At 35.4% G+C, this 22991-nt stretch overlaps 1 protein-coding gene across 1 annotated transcript in view; it reads right to left on the bottom strand.

The window, feature by feature from the left end:
• LOC108736729 (potassium voltage-gated channel subfamily H member 6) overlaps positions 1-22991 on the bottom strand; it is a 237247-nt gene that overhangs the window by 115483 nt on the left and 98773 nt on the right. The window contains exons 3-6 of the mRNA XM_025975105.1: positions 13820-13969; positions 11027-11168; positions 6665-6877; positions 4358-4452 (exon numbers count right to left, since the gene is read on the bottom strand). Coding sequence (XP_025830890.1) covers positions 4358-4452; positions 6665-6877; positions 11027-11168; positions 13820-13969 — 600 coding nt within the window. The remainder of the gene's footprint in view (positions 1-4357; positions 4453-6664; positions 6878-11026; positions 11169-13819; positions 13970-22991) is intronic.

The following is a 22991-nucleotide window of genomic DNA, read 5'->3' as shown; positions in this document are numbered from 1 at the left end:
TGCTGTAGATTTTAATTACGAAAATTAAAACATTGTTATTGAAATGAAGTAAATTGAAAACACTTATTAATAAATTGGACAAACAAAATCTTAATAAAACAATATTAAACCACACCACCTTTAAATAAGAGTACAAAGAATAACAGGTTATTGGTTTCCAATCATATCTCATGTCGAATGATACCAAATCGATCGAAAGACAGTGCTCTCTTTGATGTGTAATTGATAGTAATTATTAGCTTAAAGTAAACAATAGAACGTCAACTTGCAAAAGCTGGTATAACTGCCATTATATTCCTCATATCAATGTGTACCGGTGCCAATTGGTGAATTTATGACATACTTCTGTCCCTTTTGTTAAATGTTTTATTGATATGATGGCTTACAGTTAGCTGACTGTTTTTGAGTTTCTGAACATAAACCGTTGTGTTGGTGGTCCACTTCTTCGGTTCAATTAACCAACCTTTTCAAGTCACTGGATAAGACTTTACGTAAGTGAGGAGATTTCAGATTTCAATCTTCGGGCCTGTTCTTTAGTGTCCCATTTATTCTATGTACGATCTCCTCGCTTTTTAGCGCGAGTGTAAACCCATTACTTCAGAGGTGAACCACCTATTCGGATGGTTCTCCCCCCCCCAACACTCCCTCTCCCCCCACGCTTAACCATTTTCCCTCCTCAAACCTCTCCCCAATCTTAACCTTCCATTCTCTTCCAGTGGACGAGTAACCTTCAGAGTTTATCTTCCCACTCGAGGAGAGATTTTGTCGAAAAAAATCCGACACTACCTCTTTTCAGGGCAAGAATATTTCCCCTCGTCGAGAATAATCTAAACAAAAAAATCTATGTATGATCCCCTTAATTGAACTGCAGGTTTAGTGGACTACCTTGGATACAGTTCAAGTGGTGCCGAAGATAAGCAACGATCGTTCTGGCCACTTCTTGGATGGGTGGCCAACTCTAGTTGGTGTTATACGTAATACTACGGGGTTCGACAGTACTTCGGAAAGCAAGTTAAACCCGCGGTAGTCCCAAATGCCTCATAGCAATTTACACACCCCATACAAATTGGAGGGAAGCAACGATAACTTTGAAGGCAACAGGAAACCAAGTAAAAGCCTAACTTCCCTGGTATACGGATGGATAAATAGATGGTGGTAGAGTTTACGATAGTTACACCATATAAAAATGTTACTCTACATCTCTTCGCTACGTTGGAAATTAGGATGTGCCACATTAAGAAGAACGTCAGCCTCTGTATTGATCAAAAAGCTAAGACTTTTAGTGCCGCCTCACGTGAGGCTAATGGCGCTCGTTTAATGCTCGTTGGTATATAAGCATTTTCATAATGGCGCATTTGGTTGACCGATCAACGGAATAATAATAACCTCACTCTATTTCTTCTTCTGTTTTCACGGTTGGGAAATTCTCCTTACACCTCTTCAATCGTATGCTTGGTGAACTCAGTGTCAGTACAATAATGGAAGTTGCCATTATAAATAAAGGTTATAAATGTTGAATCTTTTTAAAACAGAAGTGTTACATAGTAAGACATTAACTAATGTTCTATATCGTAACCGGTAAAATTCAAACTACTTGGTTTTTCTTTCAGGGTGACAACCAAAAGCTATAAAACAAAAATTTAGTTATACAGTCGAAAACTTAGTAATATAGCTTTTGATCGTCACCCTGCAAAAGATACAATTATTAAGGCATTAATACATGCTATTAACCAATTAGTTTTAGTAAAATTAACACATAATTATATATATTGATACACCACTAGCTACTTTTCCTCTACGTCTTCTCGTATAATGTCTTTTAAAGCTCATAAATTTTCTAAAGGTTAATGATACCACAATAAGGACGGATGACAGAAAGGAAATGGGGGAAATGGTACCTCATAGCACCAAAGTCCTTTAACCGCAGCGATATATGTCACTGCTGTAATTTTAAATGAAATTTATAGCACAGTAGGATCGTGATAAGTTTTTATTTTTAGAACAGATAATTATGAACTTAGCATACCATATTTAAAAAGGACAAAAGAAATTTCTATAATATATTGAGTACTCAGTCTTCTTTATTAAATAATTGTTGATTGTATACGATTGCTGAAACCTGCAGAAAACTGACTAATGTTTATCGAAAATGTTGATCTGGTTCGTTTACAAGTGGGCGATGAAGTGTTTAAAGAGGAAGGAATCAATAAATCAATTAAAAGTTTAAGCTGTGATCTCTTGGAAGCATTTTTGAGGAATGATGATACAGTAAACAGCAAAATGCTGGAAAAGTTTAAAAGTTATTCAAAAGAGTTATGGATTGAAATATGCACACATTAAAATGTATTGGTACCTTGTTGGTACGATATCAACGAAACCAGCCTTTAATTTGTTGTAAGTAAGGGAACATGAATAGTGTTAATATGTAGGGATTCCCCAAATATCAGTAGGAACGTTTAGATTCAGGCTTCAGATCAGTTCAGTTGACCAAAACTATCTATGTATTAAAAACGATAGTTGTCAGTTGCTTATTGTTATCAATGTATCAATAACTTCGATAATTATCAAATATGTATATCGATAACTGTCGATATTTTTCCCAGAGCTAGTCTAGAGGTTTAGACAATAATTTGACATTCAGGAGGACACCGGTCCAATTCCTGGTCCATAAGTCCTGGTTAAAATACTTCTGGAGTTTCCTTGGCAAATGCTAAACAGTATTAAATATTCCACTGATAAAATCAAATCATTCACTTCTCTTCTGTCTTCATTTCGTCCGTCTCATCTTCTTCACTCCAATCATATCTCACCCATGATTCCTAAAAGGAAGTTGAAGAGCGCCTTGCGCCCTATCCTCCTGTGTAGTCCGGAGAGACTATCCACCCATCAGCATTAGTAACCTTTTGGAATGAAACATCCAAAACCGGAGCACAAAGATTCTGTACAGTAAGTTCACTTCTTTGGTCTGTCTAAAATACCTACTTTTTTGCAGACCATCATATATTAACTTTATGTGCTCTGAACTGTCATATACAAGGACGGTTCAATAACTTTACCGAAGTATTTAGGTATAATATGTATTTGTACTGTGGTTTCACGATGACATTCTGTACAAATCATCTCCAGCGAAGTGGGGAACTTGTTGATGTAATGATAAAATGTTGGCAGGAGAGGGAAGTATGGGCGTGACTGGAAACTGAATCTACTGTATACAGTATCTTTATACCAGATCCGGCCAAACCTTGACTTCTTAGGAGCGACTACCTGAGGAGACCCTTTTTCCGAATTTTCAGGTACACTGTAACAGAGACAGATATAGAAACGAGCGATATTTGTCCTTTCTTCCGTAACCAAGCCCGCCCTCTCAGTAACCAACCCTTCTGGTTTGGTTATGAGGAAAGAGAGACAGGTATCGTTCTACACTATACCTATCTCTTTTGGATTACGAGGAAAACGGATTAGGAATGGAGTTTGGTTAGCTCTGCTTTATATTATGCCAAAAGATTAGATTCGGTTTTTGGTTATTGACTAAGGAGCTTGGTCTAACAGTGGTCTATGGTATTTGACGTGTAACTGATAACTAATTGGATACCAACAATAATATAACAGCAGTGACCTTCTGGCTTATATAGTTGACTCATTTACTTTGAGCTTTTTGGCAAAACTGCTGCGTCGGAGAATTTACTTCTTTGGTCCAATTGTCCAACTTCTTCAAGACGTTTAACTACAGTGTTACATTATCAAACAGAGCATTGCCTTAACTGATATCATTTGATGTCAAAAAATTTGAATAAAAACTTAATGAAATATTTCACTTTGAAATAAGTAGACTACTTAATATCACCAAGATTAAATCATTGCAAACATGTTTTGGCCTTCTCGAATCTAGGAAGGTTAGTATTTGGGCAATCGATACTTTACAGCAAATGTAACTGATATCTTTTTTCAATTAAACAGAAAGTGTTTGCTTAGGAAGGATGTTAAAAGAATAGAAATAGATATAGCTTCAAAAAGATTTGTGTTTTGAACTTGACATTCCATTTCATCCAATTCTGATGCTAATTTAGGTTAAACAGTTTGTGTGAATCATTGAATCTCTAAATCTCCTAACCATCAGCCTCTTTCTTCTAAGACATGTCGGTAAGATGTCGGTAAGAGAATTTTCGACTATATCAGGATAAGACTGGCTTTGAAAGGAATGATTTTGCCAACTCCATTTAGAAGTTAAACAAAGTTCTAAGGATACGTTTAATGTAGGCATAATTAATGAAGAAGTAGTGGTGTTGTTTATGTTGGAAAGGTTTCGTGTTCAATTTGATTGGTAGTGTATATTTAGTGACCCCAAATTGATACTTACAAGAATTAAGAGTAGGAAATCCACTTCTGAAACATTGACGTCTCGCTATAGCATCTAAACTAGTTGCGTGAGTAACCCTATTTGGAGTTAATTGCCTGAAACATAATGAAAATGGGGAATTATTATTATTGCATTACCAGTTTCATTTTTTTCTACTACCAACATATTATTTTCCTAAAAAATCTCTCGTTATACTATCGGGTTGTTCGGAAAGTCATTTCGTTTTTTCCCGACAGAGGATTTAATTGTATTCTTTTGCACCCAACTTCACATTTAAGCCGTATAATTTTTATATGCTTTGAGAGCTCATATAGCAAGGCTTGTGTGTGGAAAAATTCCAATTAATTCTACGCAGTAGTTTTTGGTTGGTGCCCTTTTAAATATGGAGAGCGATAAGCAGCATTTTCGACATATCTTACTGTTTTACTACAGAAAGGGTAAAAATGCTGTTCAAGCCAGAAAGAAATTGACTGATGTGTATGGAGAAGGTGTGTTGACAGTACGTCAGTGCCAGAACTGGTTCGCTAAATTTCGATCCGGTAATTTTGATGTCGAAGATGCACCACGTTCGGGAAGGCCGGTTGAAGCTGATAAAGACGCGATAAAGGCATTAGTTGATGTGAACCGGCGAATAACAACACGTGAGATCGGATTGAGGTTAAATTTATCAAATTCAACAGTTTATGACCACTTGAAAGGCCTGGGATTATCCTCGAAGCTCGATGTATGGGTTCCCCATGTTCTCACAGAGAGAAATCTGTGTCGCCGCATTGACGTCTGCGATTCGCTTCTCAAACTTCACGAAAATGATCCGTTTTTGAAGCGCATCATCACTGGGGACGAAAAATGGGTTGTATACAACAACGTCAAACGCAAGAGGTCATGGAGCAAAAAAGATGAACCGGCTCAAACCATTTCCAAAGCCGATATTCACCAAAAAAAAGGTGATGCTGTCTGTTTGGTGGGATTTTAAAGGAATCGTTTTTTTTTGAGCTTTTACCGGATAACACAACGATTAATTCGGAAGTCTACTGTCATCAGCTTGACAAACTGAATGATGCACTTCAACAGAAAAGGTCAGAACTAATCAACAGGAAAGGTGTAGTGTTTCACCAAGACAACGCGAGACCTCACACAAGTTTGGTCACTCGCCAAAAGCTTTTACAGCTTGAATGGGATACAATGCCACACCCACCATATTCTCCAGACCTGGCACCATCGGATTATTATTTGTTCCGGTCATTCCAAAATTTTTTAGACGGTAAAATCTTCACCTCAAATGAGGAGGTCAAAAACCTCCTCGATCAGTTTTTTGCCAGCAAAGACCAAAAATTTTATGAGCGTGGAATTATGCTACTACCAGAAAGATGGCAAAAGGTGTTGGACCAGAACGGTCAATATATAATTTAATAAAGTATTTGTTTATTATACGAAAACTGTCTTTCATTTCCACAGAAGAAAAACGAAGTGACTTTCCGAACAACCCTATATATTATTTTATTTGAAATACAAAGCCCACCCAGTAACATTTCTGTTTGTTGTTCAAATATCGTATGAAAATAATCCTAAATAAAATAATTTTTTTTATCTGTTTCATGTATCCTTTCGAATGCAACTTTAAGGATATTTATCAATTAATAATTGTATTAAAGGATCATTATATATCCAAACAAGAAGAAAAGTATATCCATTAAAAATACGCAATAACTTAGATCATTTTCGAAACAAAAAACATCTCTTTGTAAAATTTCACAAAAAGATTACGAATTGATAATGTCTTCTTATATCAGACACCATTGTCAAAACTTTAACGATTACTTATAGATGATTGATTAGCTTGGACCAACGAAGTCAGAGCTACACTCTGTCCCCTTTTTCTGGCCTGCTTTTTTGAGTAATTGCAGCTATTGATTTCCATATCCTTGTTAGGGGTTATTCACCCTTGGTTTCCTCAGGAATTTACGATTCATGGTGACCATTTTAAATTTGTTTCAAAAGCTTTTTGTAAGATATTGATGAGGATATAAAGAATTTACTAACTGATTGTACTTATTTTATTTTTTAACTGTACCTATGTATACTGGATGAGATCTTAACAATGATAGAAAATAGCCGAAATTCTCTCCGTAAATTAGAAAATTAATACGAATAAAATTAATTGGTTGTTTTTCAGCTCTGAATGAAGGTAATTGACGCAATACTGAACTGCATCATCATGAAAACAAATTGTTTTGAAAACATCATTAACAAAATTACAATTGCGACACCTTGCCTCAAAAGAGAAATAAATTCAGAAATGATAGATACCTATTATTATTGTTTGGTTTCGTCCTTTCGACGCTTTCCCCTCTTTCGAAGGACGCCTGATGGCTGGTAGGTGCACTCCTGGATATCGTGAGCGCCGAATATTCCTTTTGGGCAGGAACGGGAATGGTAGTGTGGGTTGTGCCAGTGGGAACTTCCGTCTTTGATACCCACGTCTGTTCTAGAATGGGGGTAGGCGAGTTCGACGTCAGAGGGCTGAAAAACGATAAGAAGGTTAACGACCACTCCTCGTGAGAGTCGCTTTCTAGCAATAAATCAAAATTATTTATTTATTAGTACCCGTAGAATGTAATTAAGAAATATACCTATTTGTGGTTATTTATTTTCATCAAACACGCCAGAAAAAACAAAATTGCTGAAGAAAGGACTTTAACTGATGACATATTTTACTTAATGGTTAAACCATCAATTTTATCTAACTGAAAGACACTCCGAATAGTTAGTTAATAATATAATCTTTTGCCCCTAAATATTTATCCCGGAAGTTGCCCTGTCTTTAGTGATGTTTATCGCATCTTCGATATTATTCATAGATTGTACACATATATATCACTCTTCTATCCCAGTATCTCATCCCTACATTTTTAAGTAAATTTAACATCTTATCCCATTGTCAAAATCTAATTCTAAATGAAGAAATGAAAGTATATTATAAATTAAATGTGCATATTGTCATCAAACAGCTCAAACTGACAATCCATGTCTCAGTGTCAACAGAATCAAACAGACAATTTTTTGTTCTAAACGAACCCTTATAATGTTTATAAGGATATTTAATTTTGTTTTGTGAAGGACCATATCAGCAGATTTATGAACATTTGAAGATCTGTAAACTCATAATGCTTAAACGTGGATATATAACTACGAGTCAATCCCGAAGCCCCAAAGATAACAGCAAAATTTGTAATTACGATAGACTGGGCCAGATTGGCCCATGTGATCGGGTGGCGATCCCCACCGGTGTACGTAATTAAGGTCGAATGTGAAGAAATTAAAAACGATTAACTCCTTTGGAGTTGGTATAGCAAAATTCTAGCATCAAACAAAACTACAAACTATCAGATAATTAGCCGTAAGTTAAACTTAAAAGCCAAAAATTACCCGCGACCCGAGAAACCCGAAAACTAATTTGCATCCCAACTTGGAATGAAGTTAGTATGCAAAAATTGTAAAATTGGTTAGGAAAATCTTAGAGAGCTAGAACCGGCCTAATAATTAGCCGTTAATTAACCGCTGACGATGTAGGCTACTAACCAGAGTGTTAGATTTATTTTACTGCAGTCAGTTTTCGGTCTTCACGGTCTGACAACCTCTATATATCGAGCAAAAGTCAAAAATTTTTCGCGACCCAATAAACTGAATATTTTGCGGAGTATTCATGGTAAATTACAATTCCAATAATTGGAGTTAAGAGGGGTAGAGGTAGACCTAGACTAGATTACTGTTCGCAAGTAGTTAAGGATGTGGGTTGTTCTAGTTTTAGGGAAATGCGAAGATTAGCTCAGGATAGGAAAGAGTGGAAGTGCGTGTCTAACCAGTCTTAGGACTGACGGCCTGATGATGAACTTCATTAGACTAAACAATTTTTCGGGTTGTCCAGGACGCGGTCAATATTTAGCTTTCACGACTATTTTACAACCAATTTGCGGCAAATTAGACTATGGTTTACATTTTAGCCTGCCAATTTTGCCTTGGCAACTTCAAAGGGGTAAAAGCTAACCTGCCCATATCACTTCATCCAAGTATTCAAGTTTGATGCGAGAGCATCTTAGTCATCAATATTTGTTAGAAGATTTTCTTTATTATATGTTGTAAAAGATTTCACTTGTGATTATGAGAAAGTAATTAATAGTAGATATCGTTAATAGATCTTATCAGGAATTGTCAAATCTACTGAAATTGTAATTTGCTGCCCTATTACGTATTTAAAATTGTTTCCTGTATAAGAAGTTTTGGGTTATGCTGTTTAAAACGTTTGGGTTATGGGGTTACACTGTTCAAAACATTTGGGCTATGAGGCTATGGGGTTTTAAATATGGGAGTTGTAGTATTTTAGACGCTTGGGTTATAAGGTTTTTTGGTTATTGTAGATGTTTTTTATTTTTGTACGGATTTTGAATACCTAATATAACTACCCTTGTATTTTTTGTTTTATTTGCAGAATTATAACAAGTCTAATTTTGTTCAATTCCTAAATTATAAAAATTTATTATTTATAATTTTTTATCTTAATTAGATTTCTATTTATTCCACAATTCAAATTTTTAATGGAATTACTTAGGTTCCCTAATCATTTATTCGCATATTTAAACACCAACAGCTACGATTGAAATAAGTATATTTGAATAAATTTTAAACTACTAAAAACAGTTAAATTTTCCGAGGATTTGGCAACATGTAACCGCCATCACAATACGTGAGGGTAACGACTAGTTTTTTGCACTTGAATTTTTTTACCTAATATAGGCGGTTAAAGGTGTGGACTTCGCAGTATGAGTTGGTCGTTCGGGGAAGGTGGTAGGTACGTTTCCAGAAATTTAGAATTAATTGTTAATTATCAATTTCTTTTATTAATTTTAGCATAAGGACGTTTTTGACCATCCAATAGCGAGCGAATTATAATGGTAAGCAAATATTTAACTAATTGTAATAATTATAACAAAAATAATAAATAAATAGTTATTTTGGCACATATAAATTATCAATTTTTTTCAAATTTATGTATAAAATAACTTCATAAATCATTTATAAAAAAACAGTAATTACGAAATTATACTCTTTTCTATAAAGAAATCATTAATAATTATATAAATGACCGTTAAACTGCCAATCTGTTCTATTTGAATTCAAATTGCATTTCCTATGGTTTGTTCATGCAAAACATATGTCTTATTTCACATTGATAACAGTCTTGTTCCTTTATATTAAATACTATTTTAAAGTAATTCATTTTTGGGCTTGTTAAAGTAAAGGAAATTTTCAAAAAAATTTAAACATCACTATACGACGTTGCCAATGGCAGATTGAAAGATAATAAGCTACATTAGTTTTATACCAGATTCTATCGTATTTGTTTATAAAATTAACTGCAATGTAACATAATTAATTGGTTTAATGGTTTCGTATTATCGTTAATATTGTGTAATATTGAGAAGACAACACATTTTTTATACATACACCTTAGTTGTTTTTAAAAAACAAATTTAACATGGTGCTTGCAGATCTTATCCTTTGTGCCATTATTTTTTAAACTATATTTTAGTGTATTAAATTTATTTTTAGTAGGTTAGAGTCTTTATCCTTAGTTTTTACAGTACCTATTGTTTTTCAAAAAAATTTACTTGTTTGGTATACAATAGGAATAACAATTATTCCTTTGTATTAAATAAATAATCCGATTTCGCAAATAGTACACTTTTCTCGTATATTAGGCAACGCTGCTACATTACACGGATCTTTATGTAGTGTGCTTTCATTTCAAAGTAAACGAAAAACTACATTGAACATGCTACATATTGATTGCTTATGAAATTATTAGAAAAATATTGTAACGCCCTTTCTAACAGTCTGTTGATGTATTGGAAGAAAGTTTGCAAAGTTGACTTGAGGTCTGTTTTTTTGGAGTTTCGTTATTTACAATCAATTAAGTATCTATTAATTGGAAATCAATAGAGACAATATTTGATTTCATTTGATGTCTGATAAGTTTAAAATCCAATGAGTGATTCAGCTATAAAATCGTTCATTTATTGTCTTTGTCGCCCTTTGTACTTTCTATACTGAACAACATTTGTTCCCGCTTATTAGCAGGAAGAATCTTACTAAATCCTTTTTATTGTATATACAGCTTGTAAATAATTTTTAATTGTTTGATAGGTTACTGCAAATATAATAGCTGTTATTCGCTGATTTTTGAACTACTTATCTAAACCATATTCTATAAATATTCCGATTTCATTGCTTGTCTTGTGCGTAGTCGGCAACACTGTTTCCCATAGTTTGATTTTAGTCTAGCGCGCGGATTTTTATGCAGTGTGTTCTTACTCCAAAATATGTTACCAATAAGAAAAGAATTTAACGACTTTAGTGGTTAGAACAAGTAAAAGTAATTGATATTATCGGTCGTACTTTACACACACACAATACATGTCGAAACATGGCAGAATTATGGACTAACATGACCAATACTACTCATTTCGGGGTTTTTGTGAAAGATCGCAATAACCGTAATAGATTAAAGTCGAGGGAGGATTACCGTTAGTACAACATGATGCCTCAAAGCCATAGACCTATTATAAAATTTTAATCAATAAAAAATTTCACATTTCGAATAGAAAAGCTTACCATTGTTCCAATGTGTCAGCTTCTTCTTCTGCAGCCGTCACGTCGCTAGGAGGTGTTAGATATCCAGCTAATCTCAGTCCTCGGCCTCTTATATTTGAACCAAATCTTAAACTCTGTCGGAATGATGCTCTCGCCCTGTCAACTACATAAATAATTTTACAGTAACACACGTTTGCAATTATAACTGTGAATACGTTACATAAAAAGTTATAAAATTCATCAATTTGTAAGGAATTATTTCCAGGTAGGTAGAAAAAACTTATTCTATACGTTAGACGCGGTCAAAATGTGGTGTTAGCGGTGAATGAAGAGGATACCGCGGATAGAGAAGGTTAGAAATGAAAAGGTTTTAGAAAAAATAGGAGAACAGAGGACTCTATGCTAGTCGATGAGACCTTTTCAGGTATGAAGGGCTAGTCAGAGACATATTAGAGGCAGAAACAGGAGTTAAGAAGAGTAGAGGCAGGCCTAGATTAGATTACTGTTCGCAAATAGTTAAAGATGTGGTATGTTCTAGTTTTGAGGAAAGATTGAATATAAAGATAGGAGATGAAAAATTAGAAAAAGTGGCTGATTTTGGGAAACTGGGAAGTCAGATAAGTTAGGACGGAAAGAGTAGTAGGGATATAAAGCAGAGGATAGCGCAAGGTCGAGTCGCCTTCAATAAAAATAAGTTACTTCTATATTCGCGAACGGTTAATTTAGAAATTCGAAAAAGGTTGTGAAACGTGGTTTTAGAGCGCAGCGCTGTATGGGTGCGAAACATGGATAGTGTGCGCAGGGCAAAACAAAAGGTTAGAAGCATTTGAAATGTGGTGTTACATGGGAATGACGAGGATACCGTGGATAGAGAAGGTTAGAAATGAAGGGGTATTAGAAAGAATAGGAAAACAGAGGACTCTATGGAAGTCAATAAAAAATAGGAGAGACAGGTTGGTAGGACTCCTTCTCAGTCATGAAGTTCTAATCAAAAACATATTAGAGGTAGAAGTAGAGGTTAAGAGGAGTAGAGGTAGACCTAAATTAGATTACTGTTTGCAAATAGTTAAAGATGTGGAATGTTCTAGTTTTAGGGAAATGCGAAGATTAGCTCAGGATAAGAAGGTATGGACGTGGGTGTCCAACCAGTCTCAGGACTGACTACATTACGATGATGATACGTTCATAAAATTTTGATATGCCGACAATGAAATGTGCAATTTTTATGTTTTGTGAACATTTTCTTTTGTCTATATAAATTTGCACATTGGTTTGTTTTTCGTTCTATTAATAATTATACTTTCTGGCTACATAAAATCTATTGTTTCCCTGTCTTTGGACAGTATCGACTTTATCGATTACTTATTTACCTTGTATTTTTGGAGTTTTCTGCGTATATTTGAGGTTCATGGACATATTTGTCTTTCAGTGGCCGGATTTTATATTACTACGAAAGTTACATGTTGTTCATCAATTACGAAGAATATAACGTAGTTATTAATTATATTGTGACCTTTTCCTTTGAAAGTTCTTAAAATGTTAAGAATCAAGAGCTATAGTTACATAAAATTTGGTTCTGATTATACCTAAGCTGTTCTATACAATTCGATTAATTTAATGAAAAGGTACATTTCCTTTTAAATTGTTATTTATCATTCTATCATTCTGTGAAACCATCAGTAAAAGTACGTTATAAGTTCTGTCTCGGTATTGATTAAATAATTTCTGCTTTTCAAGACGTTCTTAAATCGTTTTGTAGTTATAGTTCACAAGATCGATAACTTGTTAGCAATTTACTTAGCTAATTAAATTTAACCCTTGTGCAAAAACAGAGAAATGGGTAAGTATCTGGCTTAGAAGTTACTTTTGCTTCAAGTCCGAATTAAACTTTTTGCAATACAACCCTCGAGAAATCTATTAATCTTTAATTGCTTAGATAAGACTGCGACTGACTCTGCTGTTTCTCGGTTTCCTTCGTGTTTTTCACCCAAAACAAACAGATCTCAGTTAATACAATTTCTTGAAGGTATATTTATTTAATTATTAGGGGTTTGTTGTTGAAATACAGTATTAAGTAGGTTTAAAATTTATTAAATGTATTTGTATTAGAGATAAATCCGGTATCCGGTTTGGATCCGGCAATGACTTCTCGTTGAATATCCGCCAACCAAGAATTAAAATTTCATTAGTTTAGTGTTTAAACGACCTTTTGAATGGGTTTGGGACGTTGGTGATAGTGGTAACAAAGACATGAACCATTAATCATATAGTGGTTTTGCCGGTACAGCTAATGCCGGGTTACCGGTTATCCGGTATCCCCAAAGTCACTTTCCGGTGCATCTCGAATTTGTATACATGTATTCTCAAACTAGAACGTATTCAATTTTGAAAAGGTCGGAAGGAATAGCAAGGGATAAAGCAGAGGATAGCGCTGAGTTCAGTCACCTTCAATAAAAAGAAGTCACTTCTATGTGCGAAACATGGACAGTGGCCGCGGCGGAACAGAAAAGGTCGAGGATACCATGGTAGAGAAGGTTAGAAATGAAGAGGTATTAGAAAGAATAGGAGAACAGAGGACTCTATGGAAGTCAATAAGAAATAGGCAAGATAGGTTAGTAGGACACCTTCTCAGGCAGGAAGGTCTAGTCAGAGAGTTAGGAGGGGTAGAGATAGATCTAGGTTAGATTACTGTTCGGAAATAGTTAAGGATGTGGTTTTTTCTAGTATTAGTGGAGGTGCGTGTCCAACCAGTCTTAGGACTGACGACCCTATGATGATCATGAGTTAGAAAATTCGTTATTTGTAATAACTTACATTTGCTGAAACGGCCTTTTGCTGCGGGGCTGTTTTCTAAAGAAGCAGACGGTTTTGCAGTCAAGTCTTCGAAATTTATAATAATTAGGCTTATGTCGTCTATTTCGCTCTTTATTGGTGCAATTACTTCTGAACATAGGAACTTTGAACCTGGAACATAAAAAAAAATATAATCGTAAACATTTCTACACATCGATAACATTTCACAGTCCTTTAAACAAGACTCTATTATCGATCTTGATGACCGAGATCGAGGATTTCTCCTGATGCAGAGTGAGTCTTCAGTTGAAACTGTTTTTACCCAGATTTTGTGGTTAGCATTCTCAGAGGACGTGGTTATAACGTAGAATCCTTCGCCGAGTCTACGCCACGTACCGCTTCTCTGAGGACGTCAACCACAGAAACTGAGAAAGCATCGGATATACGGTTCCATCTTCAAACTCACCCAAAAAGAATCCTTGACCACAGCTACCAAGCATCAATCGAACCGTCTTCAAATAATGTCGGCTGACCAGGAAGTCAAAAGCCTTTCTGATTCAAAGTTTGTCTTCGAATATAGTAATCCATATTTACAATAATATTTTTAAAAAGAGTTGCTGTATTTGCTTACATTTTCAAAAAAAGGTAGTCTTATTCTTTTCAAATTGATGGGGTGCTATCTTCTTTTCTGCACGCGTCTCAAGCAAGATAAATAGATGTTAATCGCATTTTTACAATCTATTTTAAACCTGCAGAAGCATGCATTCGTGAATAATACGACGATGTATCGGATAAGTTCGCGTTTGATGAAGAAAACACTCTTTAGTTCATATTATTCCGCCATCTTTTTTGTATTCGTAGTATATAGGCAGCTGTCAAGACACGCGTGTATGAAGCATAACTTGCACGACATCGAAAATTTAAAAATAAGAAAATAGCGACGCGGGAAAATCAACAGCCGCAAACTTTAAAACCACACAGAGGAAAGCTATGTAATAATAATAATTTTAATTTGTTTAGCGGTGTTGTTTTACTGCAATGCCGTAATTTTTTGGCTTGAATGTGCAATTTATTTTTAATTAAAATAAAACCGACCCTTTTTCGGCCGTCCTCATTAGGAAACTACAATGGCGATTCCACCTATGCCTTTAACACTTTTGGCATGTTTACAAGTTTTGCTCACAGCCTAAATTTATGTGACATACTTTTAACTACCTGCCTGACATGAATGCTTTTAAATATTTGTTAACGTGCCATTATAGAGTTCATTGAGCGCTAAAAACGCCATCATTAATCACTAGCATTGACGAAAAATTAATTGACAAAAAATTGCAACGGAGAGAATACACCACACCAACTTTGCAAAATGTGTAACGTATTTTGCAGTCTTGACACAATCTAACGATTTAGTTAGAATGTGTACACTTGTTTAAAAAATTGTAGGTAGGTACTATGCCAAAAAGCATGCTTTGAATTTATTTTCCATTATAAATCGAAAACAAGGCTATAAAAAATTTAACAAAACTGTTATTAATCTTAAATGTTATAGTAACTTATGTTTCTCACTAGGTTTAAGTATTACGCTTATTTCTTTTTTGATTACATTTTTTATTTATAAGTCGAGAAATGCCGTGTTTATATGAATAACCCATTCTCCACACGCTCTCGTCTTTTTCACAAATCACCTACTTGAAACAAACACATGACCAATCTTTCCTAATGATTGTTTTGTACACACTAAATTGGGGTTTTACAACACTCTTGATTTTCAGTAATTCTTGTCTTAAATCAAGAAGTAGACCTGAGAGTGTTGATGTGATAATGGAGACCAGATGAAAATAATCGGATTGAGAATTTCCAAATTTTGTGAAGAAAACTTAACTATTGATTAAAAATGCATATAGTTGGAACGTTCAAAATCGGCATAGCTCGCAATAAAACTGTCGCATTTACTTTATTCTTTCAACTTACTAACTAGACTAGACTGATTGCTGACAGAACGTCTACTTTTACTTATGTCGTAAACATAGAAAAGAGGTGTTAGATAGGGATTGTTGACGCTAAAAGCAGAATTTGAACATGTTTCCAGCATAGGACTTTAAAGAAAGTTCAATATTCTCAGGAATTCAGGAAAGCAAAGACTCTTGTTTCAAGATGTAATTTTGTAATTCCAACCAGGCAGTTATAGAGACTACCCTCATTATTTGCGTACCTAACCATCCTCTAATCGCTCTACCACTTACTATTATTCGGTTATTTCTTTTCACTTAGTCTGTACTAAAGAAAAGGTTAGAAGCGTTCGAAATGTGGTGTTACAGGCGAATGATGAGGATACTGTGGATAGAGAAGGTTAGAAATGGAGAAATACTAGAAAGAAACGGAGAATTGAGGACTCTGGAAGTCAATAACAAATAGATTATTAGGACACCGTCCCAGGCACTCAGGCATGAAGGTTTAGTCAGATATATTAGAAACAGTTTTAGGGAATTGGGAAAATTAGCTCAGGATAGGAAGGAAATGGAGGTGCGTGTCCAACCAGTCTTGAGACTGAGGACCTTATGATGATTATGAGTCTGTACTACTCATGGAGCAATTCCTAACTTAACAAGGGTGTGTGACTTTTCCAATTTTGATTGTTGCAACTATATATTGATTGTTTTAGTTGAAATTGTCTGAATCCTGAGTTGAAAATGGAAATTGTGGTAATCTGAAAAGAAACTCACCATAGTAACCACAAAACCTGTTTCCTGCGGACACGTGTTTGACCCTCATTAGAAATGGGCGAAACGCGTGTCCTCAGTAAACAAGTTTTGTGGTTACTAGGGTGAATCTCTTGTGGATTTGATAGCTTTGAATTGACTTGACGGAATGTAACTGAAATATTGCAAAGTTAGAAACGCAAATAATTAACAATATTACATGCATTTCTATAGCACAAATTATTAATTGCCATAATATTGTACAAACATCACATGTTGGGATTATCATTTGTCTGTCTTGAACTGGGGTATATAAAATGCAATTTTCATAAGGTATTCATAAAAAATTGAAAGTAACATGTTTTCAATTTTGGGTATTTTATGATACACCTGTACGCTTCTGCTAAGAGAGCTTGGACTATAACGATTCTATCATAAAGTGAATTGTTATTAGGGCTCAACCATTTGACCGCCAGCTTTTGTTTGGGTTTTAAATGAATGAAATTTTACGAGGGTTTAAAAAGAGTTGATATTCACAGAACAAACATCTTGGTATTTTTGCGAACCAAACCAGTTTTGATGTTTATAATCGTGTATGGCTCGCACCCTTTGCGTACGTCTCATAGGTGCTGGAGCCTCTGATAGGATACTGTAGTTTTAGAAGATGTTTTTAAGATTTGTAAATAGGATTTAGGTCAACAATAACCAATTGGTACATTGAGTCTTCTATAGTACAGTCGAAATAAGAAGGCAAAGTCCCCAATAAATAATGCACTTTAAAGGCATATCGTTTTTCTCGTTCTTACAAACGGAAGATATCCTGTCTTTATTCTCTAAACACGCCTCCTCCACAGCTGCGTCGAGGCCTGTACCTACGTTTCATAAGAATCAATCGAATAGAATGAGACGGCTGAAAACATACTTGTCCTCTTGTCCGTACCTACATTAAATGAGCAAATTTACAGGATCGGCTTAAGGTAGTAGTCGTGCTACGGTATGGTGAAAAAGTTATTGTAAGATCTAAGATAATTCAATGCGATAATATTTATATAATTTCGGTTGTACATCAAAACAGATTGAATGAGTCTGTATTCATACGTACCCACACATCTAAAAATATTATTGTTCTTTTAATCGTGCAACACTGTATTTAATATTGATACAAATTCTCATATTTTTAAACTTTCTGTTATTATAACTCAACAACGGAAAGGTCCATATATTTTTTTTTATTATAAGTTCGCAACAAAAACAATTCTGAACTGTTAGTTTTTGAAAAATTCCGACTATTCGTTTTTTATTAGAATTAATAAAATATTACAATTATCTCAAATTAGAGATGTTTTCTCTACTTGTTTCTTTCTTTCTTTGAAAATAATTATTAACATTCCAAACAAGTTTCCTACTCTGAGAATTTAAAATTTCTCGGACAATTTCCTTGAAAGTTAACAATAAAAATAACAATAACAACAACAATAACCAACAAAAACAACGACAACAATAGTTACAACGAAAAAATAACATAAACGATATATGTAGAGAGATGACTATTCGCACAAATACACCAACTAAATTAAGCCGACCCTGTAAATTTGCCCATTTTATGTAGGTACAAATGACAAGACGAGCATGTTGTCGATCGTCTCATTTTATTCGATTGGTTCTTATGAAACGTAGGTGCAGGTCTCGACGCAGCTGTGGAGGAGGCGTGTTTAGAGAATAAAGACAGGATATCTTCCGTTTGTAAGAACGAGAAAAACGATATGCCTTTAGTGTGCATTATTTATTGGGGACTTTGCCTTCTTATTTCGACTGTACTATATTTCCCATATACTGTACATAAGCTTAGCACATCAGACCTTCCATTACCTCCCCAGGAATTTTCGATACATACCAAGATATAAATTGTAGTTCTCATATTATCCAGACAATAAATTCTAGTTTGTTCACATTTAATTACTAAAAATACGTTGTAACCTTTGTCCTAATGGACCCCCCTCTCATTTAAAACCATTTCACGGGACACAGGAGTATTTAAAACAAACAAAGTGTGTGACAACGTATAGATATGTATACAAGTCAATCTTTTGAGAAGTTGATAAAAGCCTCCTTTGTCCAAATGCAATTTTAAAGGGCTGCAGGGTATGTCTCTGGCTGAGGTGCACTCATATTTCCGAGCGAGAATTAATCCGTATGCGTTTTAAAAATGCCAAGAGAACAGCGAGCGCCTTCGTCTAACAATTTCCCACTTGCAGAGCGCGGAGGACCTTTGTGCTTGTTCGGATCGTGGAATGGAAATGAGGGACGAAAATCAAGAACAGCTGTAATTTTTGCTCGATTTTAACGTCAAGAACTTGAAACGCGTCTGATGCTAGACGCGGTTGAAATTAAATAATTAAACGGATCGTGGCAAATGAAAAACGATATTTTTATTGCAGTAGCGAGTACACATAGGTAATATTTATTATGATGTATTTAGGCGGAAATTAGGGACTTCAGGTAGTTCAAATCCATTGGTTACCGTGACTGTGCTATCGTCTGCTTTATATCCCTACTATAACTACTACTACTACTGCTACTACAGATAACAACTAAAGTACTGTTCATTTCAAGAAGTTGGAGATGTGCCCCTTTCCTTTATTAGGATGCGCCGTAGTATAATTCCAAATTCAATCATGTTTGTCTGCGGAGCTAATTTCTTCACCGATCATCGAGCGAGAACTAGACAAAAGTGTACAGTACCATTTGCAAAATTATCTAAACTGCCTCGTTAAAATGTAAAAATATGCTTTATTTAAAAGCATATTTAGCCAAAAACAATAACAAGTGAATTAACTTAATGCTCTACACACCTATAAAACTTTTGCTTTATTTTCTATTGTTAATTTATATACATTTTTATTTAAGGAAATTGCTAAACATTTTCGTCTAGTACTGTACAATTCTAGCCGATCTGCTAAGACCGCCCATCGAGAGCTCTGCTCGTTCAAGCTTGTTCCAACTATTTCTGTCCTGCTCGCGCCTGGTGTGTATTCTTTCTATCATCGCGTAGATTTCTTCAAGGTCACAATTTTAACAAATTGAAATGGACTATAACTGATTTGTAGATAAGCTATGACAGTTGGGCCTCAAAATTCCATGTGTTTTCCTAAGAAGGTTCATTTTCATCCTTTCTGCTCTCTTTTACCCTCTCCACGCATGGCTTGACATCACGATCGTTAGCCATTTTTGACAGTTGTCATCGTCAGTCAGGGCTTCGCCACGCACTTTTTGCAGGTGATCCATCGCTTGGCTCCACTGTGGGTGCTCCGCCTCCTGGAAGCCCCCTTCATCTATTGCTTCCTGATCATAAGATGCTCTTCTGTAGCTGGCTGACAGCTGTCAAATATGGATTACCGTCGTGACGTCAGAGCAGGCGAGGAGGGGGTAAAAGGGAACAAAAAGGATGAAAATGAACCTACATAAAAAACACATGGGATTTTCAGTACCTACTGTTCAAATTGGATAGATAGGATAAACTAATGTATACTTCGGTAATTTACGAAAACCAAAGAAAGTTGAGTATCTATGTATGCATATTCTGGAATTGAAATTTATTTTTACATTGCATGTCCATTTATTTGCCAAAGTATCCCGAGATAAAAAAATTCAGTCTCTCAGAGTCTGTGAAAGCGAGACTCGAGTCTCCGTCTCTCATCGAGTCTCTCTGGTGTCGCTGAGAGAGAGAGTCAAAAAAACCGTTTAGCGTCTATGAACGAAAGACTCGAGTCGCTCATATAGAGATATTCATTTCGTATCCAATCTCAGAACGAGAGACTCCAATCTCTCAATAATTTAAGTGGTGTCTCGATAGACAAAAGTTCAACATATTTCAGAGATCCCAGTCTTTCTACGAGAGACTCGAGTCTCTCAATTTTTCAGTTTTATTCATTTAGTCTCTCTGTGAGAAACTTGAATCTCTGAATTAACAATTTTATGGTTCGAGTCTCTCATACAGAGACTGTGAGAGATCCATAAAAACACCTAGGCAATAACTGAGAGACTGTGAAAGACTGTGAGAGACGCTCTTATAGACGCTGAAAGACTCCGAAAGACTCTGAGAGACTGGAGCGAGCCTGAAAATTTTTGTCTAGGGATGTAGTGTGACAAGACGGCAACATTGAAAATTTACTAGTGTGTAATTTTAATAAGTAAACTATTATTATTGTAATACGTACAATATGTTTCTTGCTCGAAAGATGAAAGAAAAAGTTTAACGTTGGTAAAGTAAGCACCTCATTACCGGTAAAACTGAAGTTTGCTCGCTCAAGTCAGTAAGAGCGTTCCCGTGACTATTCCTTTAGAGAGCGCTCTACGACATAATTATTGTTTTGTAAATACGACAAAAATCTCTGTATGCTAAACTTAAGGATGTATGCCCATTAGTCAAATACGAGGTATTGTCATTAATTTTTTTTTAAATAGCAATTACACTGAATTACCGATACTATGTTTTTTTTTTTCTATAATTGCAACTATTTAAAAGATAAACTTCTTATTCGTAAGTAGTATTGTCTACTTGATAATTATTATCATAAGCAATATTAGGGATTTATGTTGATTATTTTTGTTATTAAGGAACGAATAGCAAATTTATATTAAAAAGTAGCGGTGACAGTGCCTCTACGTTGCAGCCCCAGCTCTATAATTGCCTGTTGCTCTTTATACAAACTAAGTATCACTCTTCTATCTCTCTAACTCATTCCTACATTTTTAAGTATATTTAGTATATTGTCCCATTTATCATTGCATACAGCTTTTTCTAAATCTACAAATCCTTTGCACGCACTCTTTCCTTTTTCTATCGTTTTCTATGTATTGTTACCCGTAAAGCTAGAATGGCCTCCCGCGTTCCTCTATTTCTTCTAAACCCAAATTGATCTTCCCCTAATAGTTCTTCCGCCCTTTTTTCCATCCTCCTCTGTACAATTCTAGTTATGATTTTTGACGCATAGGAAGTAAAGCTGATTGCTCTAAATGTCTCGCACCTATCAGCGCCTCTCTTTTAAGGTATGGTTACTACCGCGTTCCGTTTATAGTCCTTTGGAATTTTCCCCGTCTCGTAAATGTGACTAACTATCTTCAACATACGATCTCTAACCTCTTGTCCTGTATGTTTTAGAATTTCCCCCTGTATCCCACCTACAGTTGGCGCCTTATTATTCTTTAAGTTTTTTAATGCTACATCGAACTCTTCTCTCATTATGGGATAATCCAGTTCATCTATCTCCACACTATCTTCCTTCTCTGATATATCTCCTAACTCATGGCCTGCGTACAGGTTCTCTAAATATTCCTTTCCCCTATCTGCCTTTTCTCATATTCTATCAAAATGACCCCTGCCTCATCTCTTACATTATTACTATCTACTGTACCCTAGACCTGTAAAATCCCTTTTAATTATATTATAAACCTCGCTTGCATCATCATCATCATAAGGTCGTCGGTACTACAGTAATCTAACCTAGGTCTACCTCTACTCCTCCTAACTCCTGCTTGTGCTTCTAATATGTCTCTGACTAGACCTTCATGCCATGTCCTACCAACCTATCTCGCCTATTTTTTATTGACTTCCATAGAGTCCTCTGTTCTCCTTTTCATTCTAATACCTCTTCATGTCTAGCCTTTTCTACCCACGTTATCCTCATCATTCGCCTATAACACCACATTTCGAAGGCTTTTAACCTCTTCTTTTCCGTCGCGCCACCTGTCCATGCTTCGCACCCGTACAACGCCGCGCTCCAAACATACACCTTTAACAACCTTTTTCGAACTTCTAATTTAACCATTCGCAAGTATACCAGTATATTTTTTGTACTTGTTACGCATTTAAATTCCATTGTTCCTATAGGTATATGCAATCAGTTTTTAGCATCAAAACGTTAACCATGAGCCGTTATCGTCCTTGATACGAAGAAACAAATTACCGTAATGTCGTTAAGAGTAACCTACAATGTTATTTGTACCGCATAACGTGCTTATTATATGTTGTCGTTAGAAAAAATTGCCGCAATCTGCAGAATTATAAATTATCATGACCTGTCTTCCCTTTTGTGTACTTTATAACCTTCACGTACAGGTTACAACAACACCCTGACCCACGTTTGAAAGTTTCAGTTTGAATCGTAAAAGAAAAAAAATGATTCGAGTTTCACATGCAAGGGTCAGCGGCAACTTGTACGATTTGCATTTGCCCACGAAGAAGGCCGTTGTCGCCCATGTCCGCTGAAGTAGTTAAGATAGAAAGAGGTTGAAGGGAGGCGCCCTACTACAAAAGTGTATACACTGCATCAATAAAAATATGTTTTATACAATGATCTAAAATTTCGGCGGTTTTCGCATGCGGTCATAAATCAACTTTGTGTGTGCTGAACTACTATCAACGTGGACGGTTCAATGCCTCTACCAAAGTGAAGGTCTGTACTCATATTATAAAGAGGTAAAGACACAGCTAG

Source organism: Agrilus planipennis, unplaced genomic scaffold (genome assembly GCF_000699045.2).
Source record: "Agrilus planipennis isolate EAB-ADULT unplaced genomic scaffold, Apla_2.0 scaffold103, whole genome shotgun sequence".
Classification (NCBI taxonomy): domain Eukaryota; kingdom Metazoa; phylum Arthropoda; class Insecta; order Coleoptera; family Buprestidae; genus Agrilus; species Agrilus planipennis.
This window is presented reverse-complemented; position numbering and strand designations above follow the sequence as displayed.